The sequence below is a fragment of the Macrobrachium rosenbergii genome, chromosome 44 (genome assembly GCF_040412425.1).
Source record: "Macrobrachium rosenbergii isolate ZJJX-2024 chromosome 44, ASM4041242v1, whole genome shotgun sequence".
Taxonomy (NCBI): Eukaryota; Metazoa; Arthropoda; class Malacostraca; order Decapoda; family Palaemonidae; genus Macrobrachium; species Macrobrachium rosenbergii.
Window position 1 is genome coordinate 24,735,504 of NC_089784.1, and position 5,000 is coordinate 24,740,503.

At 30.1% G+C, this 5,000-nt stretch overlaps 1 protein-coding gene across 2 annotated transcripts in view; it reads left to right on the forward strand.

Moving 5' to 3' along the window:
* The window catches only part of LOC136829434 (lysosomal alpha-mannosidase-like), a 48,369-nt gene that overhangs the window by 34,777 nt on the left and 8,592 nt on the right, over positions 1-5,000 (forward strand). For both annotated transcript variants that reach the window (XM_067088055.1, XM_067088056.1), the window contains exons 16-19: positions 1,626-1,726; positions 1,927-2,063; positions 2,847-2,995; positions 4,665-4,800. In XM_067088055.1, coding sequence (XP_066944156.1) covers positions 1,626-1,726; positions 1,927-2,063; positions 2,847-2,995; positions 4,665-4,800 — 523 coding nt within the window. The remainder of the gene's footprint in view (positions 1-1,625; positions 1,727-1,926; positions 2,064-2,846; positions 2,996-4,664; positions 4,801-5,000) is intronic.

A 5,000-nucleotide genomic window follows, 5' to 3' on the forward strand; every position in this document is an offset into this window, starting at 1 on the left:
TATATATATATATATAATCGCATATATATATATATATATATTATATTCATATATATATATATTTTCTATATATATAATATATATGTATATATGTATATATGGCATCATATATATATATTATATATATATATATATCGATAATGTATATTATAAAATATTATATATATAACTGGTAGCTTCTATATATATTCTATGCTGAAATATATATTTATATATATATATATAATATCTTTATACTTCCTGTGGTATATAATATATTCAGCATATATATTATATGCTGTATATAGTCAAATGGACCTGTATATATATATTTTATATATATATGCATGTATGTATATATATATATATATATTTATTATATATATATATATATATATATATATATAATATGCATGTTAAAGGAGGGCTGCTCAAACATGGAATCTATAAAATTCATGTTTGGACTGCCTCTTTTATATTGGCCAATCTAGCAAAGATTTAGATGTGTTTATTAAGCAAAATTAGTATTCAGTCAAAACTGGGACAAACACCCAATGCTATATTCTCATTCATTTAAGTGAAAACTCTCAAGATAAATTGACTGAAAGTTCAGTGATTAAAGTAGATCAAAAGATATCTCTTCAAGAAATCTTTTGGAGTCTGCTATTATCCAGCTTCCTTCCAGCTGTAATTTTAATCTTTAGCCCTGGCATGTATTATTTGGACCCCTGTATTAGAAAAATGTTCAAGAATGACCTAAAAGACAAAATCACTGACTTAATTACAAATTAGTCACCTTATATATATATATATATATATTTTGTATTCTTGTTTAATATAATTTTTTTTGTAAAAATGTTCGTCTTGCAAAAATTGTTATTGTTTACAAAAAAAGATAATTATTTTGTTGTACTAAAATATTTTTTGGTGGTCAGTCACCCCCTTGTATAATCTTAATTGTCCTGTCCCTGCTTCTGAACGGTTGATCCTAATTCTTGGTAAAGCCTCTTAAATATGTAACCCTGTTTTGGTAGTTCTACTAATTCTTCAGTTTTGTTGGATTCCAGGTACATATTTTTTCCTTGTAATCCCCATCTGTCATTTATATGAGCTTTCCTTGTAAACTTATTTTTATTTCTTCAGTCTGCTAAGTAAAGGATGACAGACAGTCGAAAGGCCTTTGCACTCCCAGCATTTCCCTTCCTTCATGGGTTTACCTTTACTTTACGCACATATATACGCATATATATATATATATATATATATATATATATATATATATATATATATATATATTATATGTATGTATGTATGTATGTATGTATGTATGTATGTATGTATGTATGATGTATGTATGTATATATGTATGTATGTATATATATATATATATATATATATATATATATATATATATATATATATATACACATATATATATATGTATATTATATATATAATCTATATATCTATATATATATCTATATATACATATATATCTATATATATATATCTATATATCTATACACACATACATACAGGCCGTCCCTGGGTTATGGTGGGGGTTCTGTTCCAGTGCAATGATTCTGCATGGTTTGTGTGAAGGTTTATCTACTTCTGTTAATCAACTATTTTTTTTTTTATAACAGTGATAAAATTGGAAAAGAGATCATAAATCGAATTGTTTGGGATGATATATCTACAGGAGGTACATTTTACACTGACTCAAATGGAAGGGAGATTCTTCAACGTAAGTTCAGTATTTGAGTATTTTCCTTGCCATAGATTATCATAATCTTTGTCATACAGTAATGATATCTTCATCTTCAGAGGCAGTTTTATGTAGTTTTAATTTAGGTAAATTTTTCATTCTATACAACAGTGAATTTAATCTGTCAATGTGTAAATTCCATCTATAATCATTCTTACGAGACTTTGGTACACCCACAGGTGTAAAGGACTACCGTGAGACTTGGACCCTTAATAATCAGGAACCAGTAGCAGGTAACTACTATCCAGTCAATTCAAGACTAATGATTCTTGGTAAAAATGGCTTCATGGCAGCACTTCTCAACGATCGATCACAGGTATATGTTTTTGATTGCTTCTTTCAAAATAGTTTTAATAATTAATATTCCATCATTTGAAGATTATAAATCACTGTGGCTTCTTGAAACCAGCTATTGCCACTCCCAGTAACATCTTATATTTCTCTTGTGTAGATAACTGATATGACTTGGATGGTCATATAGTTTAAAGAACCTTCATATTTCTTGAGAAAAATGTGATTAATTATGTGAATAACCAATGTACGCAGAATTTAAGTGTATGATAGATATTGACAGGCACCAATTTTGCATGGGTACATTGCATCAGTAAAACTGGAGACTGATATTCATTATCCATGTTTATCCTATCATACCTCTTTTATAAGTTCTTTTATGAAAGTTTGTGTGAGGAACCCATCCTGATAGTTACTGTAAATTGAAATACTCTAGATACTATGCGAACTATTTAATGGACCACTATCAAGAACAACTTTCTCATACATAATGTCCAAGTCAGTTTGGTGCTTTTGTTGATATTTGATATAAAATCTAATTTTGAGAATAGAATTGTAAGATTTGACTGTTTTTTCTTCATTTAAATACAGTTTTACCAAAAGTTTAAGTAAATTACTATTAATTTTGCCGTAGGGAATAACTAATTGTCAAATATTTTGTTTAAGTGAATCACTGTTCATATTCATTTGTAAATTGCATTTGAAACAAAAAAATCACAGAACTCTAAGATGGGTGAGAAAAAAGCAGTTAGTTCTGTCAGTGATACATGAACTTTAGCATGAGACTTTAGGATTACTGCTGTAACAGGGAGGCACTTCGCTTGACGATGGTCACATGGAACTGATGATTCATCGCCGTTTACTTCATGACGACAGTTTTGGAGTTGGAGAGGCACTCAACGAAGAAGCCTTTGGAGAAGGTTTGGTAGCGAGGGGTAAACATCACCTCATCTTCAGGTAATATAAATTTTAAGACAGACATGGATGCTTAAATATGTCATGCAACAGAAGAGATCATAGTGTACAGTTACAAAAAAGTTCAGTCACTATCCTGCTGTAAAAGAAAAAGCTCATGAGAAGAAAATGGTTTTCAAACATATAAAAATCTCGCTTGTAAAATGTGTGACTTCCATAAACATTTTATGTTATAGCTCTCAAAAGCTCGATAGAGTATCGTTTTCAGCTAGTTCTCCAACATTCCATTAGTTTCTTATAGATGACAAGCACATATGCTTACATAAAATAAAATCACCATAATTTTTTTATCCTTTTCCAGATCCTTTGTATATCTGTGTTCTTTTCCATATTTAAAGTGGGTTTTTCCTGACTTCTTTTGAACATGACTTCAGTTCTCTCATTAATTTCAAGATAACCTCATTTGTTATCTTATTCATCAGATTCATTTTATTTTCCTCCAGACTCAGTTTCAAATGCCTTGGATCTTTGATATGTCCAATCCATACAGAGTTTAAACCATTTTCCTTAGAATCTCTGCTTTAAATATATGTTAATATAGTTCTGCCTTTGTGTTGAATTATTTTTTGTCACAAGCTACTGACTGTAAATATTCAAATTTTTCTCCCTGCAATACCTACCATATCTGTGAGAATATCTGCCATCTTTCATCCTCTGACACTTGTATCTTTTTTGCTTTTCTGAATACTGCTTATTTTCTATAATGTTTAAAATTTTGACGGTATGGAGTCTTTTGGGGTGTACCTGTATCTTTCGCCTTAGCTTCCCTCCGTCTCTTTTATAACCTTTGTGGAAGTTCTTTACTGCTCCTTTCTCTTGAGCTGAAGTGTCAGGTTTTTACAATTGCTTTACGTTGATCAGAATGGATAAAACTTGATTTAGTCCTTATTCAGAACCATTTTAGACATCATTTCTGTTCTTAGTGTCTTGTAAGTAGAATCGCAGTCTTCAAATATGCTAAAATTCACTCAGTCCTGTTTATTAGTGTTTTAGGATAGGAATGCAAATGACGTTATGTCTGACGGCTTTTCCCGTTTATTAAGAACACTTAAGTACTGACATCACAGTGACTACCTTTTTAACTGCCTTTTTAAACCAGGCGTGGGACTCAATTGTCCTGCTTTTGGGCTGTATGTCCATAGCTAGAGGAAGTCTCCTAATCACATTCAAGTTGAATCAAAACCATTCTATCTTATTATTATAAAAACTGACATGCTTCTGCTCTACAGAAAGGTCTTTTTTCTTACCATTTTCTGTGAATATGAAATTTACTCTCAGTAGCTCCTGAACTGCATGGAATAACATTTGTGAACTTTAAACAGCAGAAAATAAGGTCCACAACTCTTATGAGCAAAGGGGAAGTAACTTTGAGAGAGAGAGAGAGAGTCATTTCTTCCCTTATACTCCACTGCCAAACCTGGGAATTTTGTTCATTTTACTGACTGTACAGTGGACTAAAAAAATAAAAATAAAAATGTCATAAATTGAGATGGAAAGTGATTGTAAAATATTTCTGTCTTAGATGAGAGTGCAGAATGGACTGCATGATTCTCTAGGTTTGTTTTGTATAAAAAACAAGACTATGGTTATTTGTTTCTGTTTATCATTGTCCACTGGTTAGTTATTAACAAATTCTTTTTGTCTTTGTAAGTGACCTTGCACCACCTGGCTGTGACTTTGGATGTATGCAGCGCAGCCTCGGTGAAAGGGTGATGATGCCACCCATTGTCAGTTTCACGCCCACCACTCTTTCTCAACAAACCTGGAAGGAAACATATAACACACAGGTTTGTTTTGCATTTTATGTTTATTTTTCTCCTATCATAAGTGTTGTAAAAGATTTCATTGTACTCTTCAAAATTAAAACATTATTTAAATATCTAGTTAACATTGTAAAATAAATTAATGTATACTGGTATTATATATATATATATATATATATTATATATACTTATATATATATATATATATATATATATATATATAT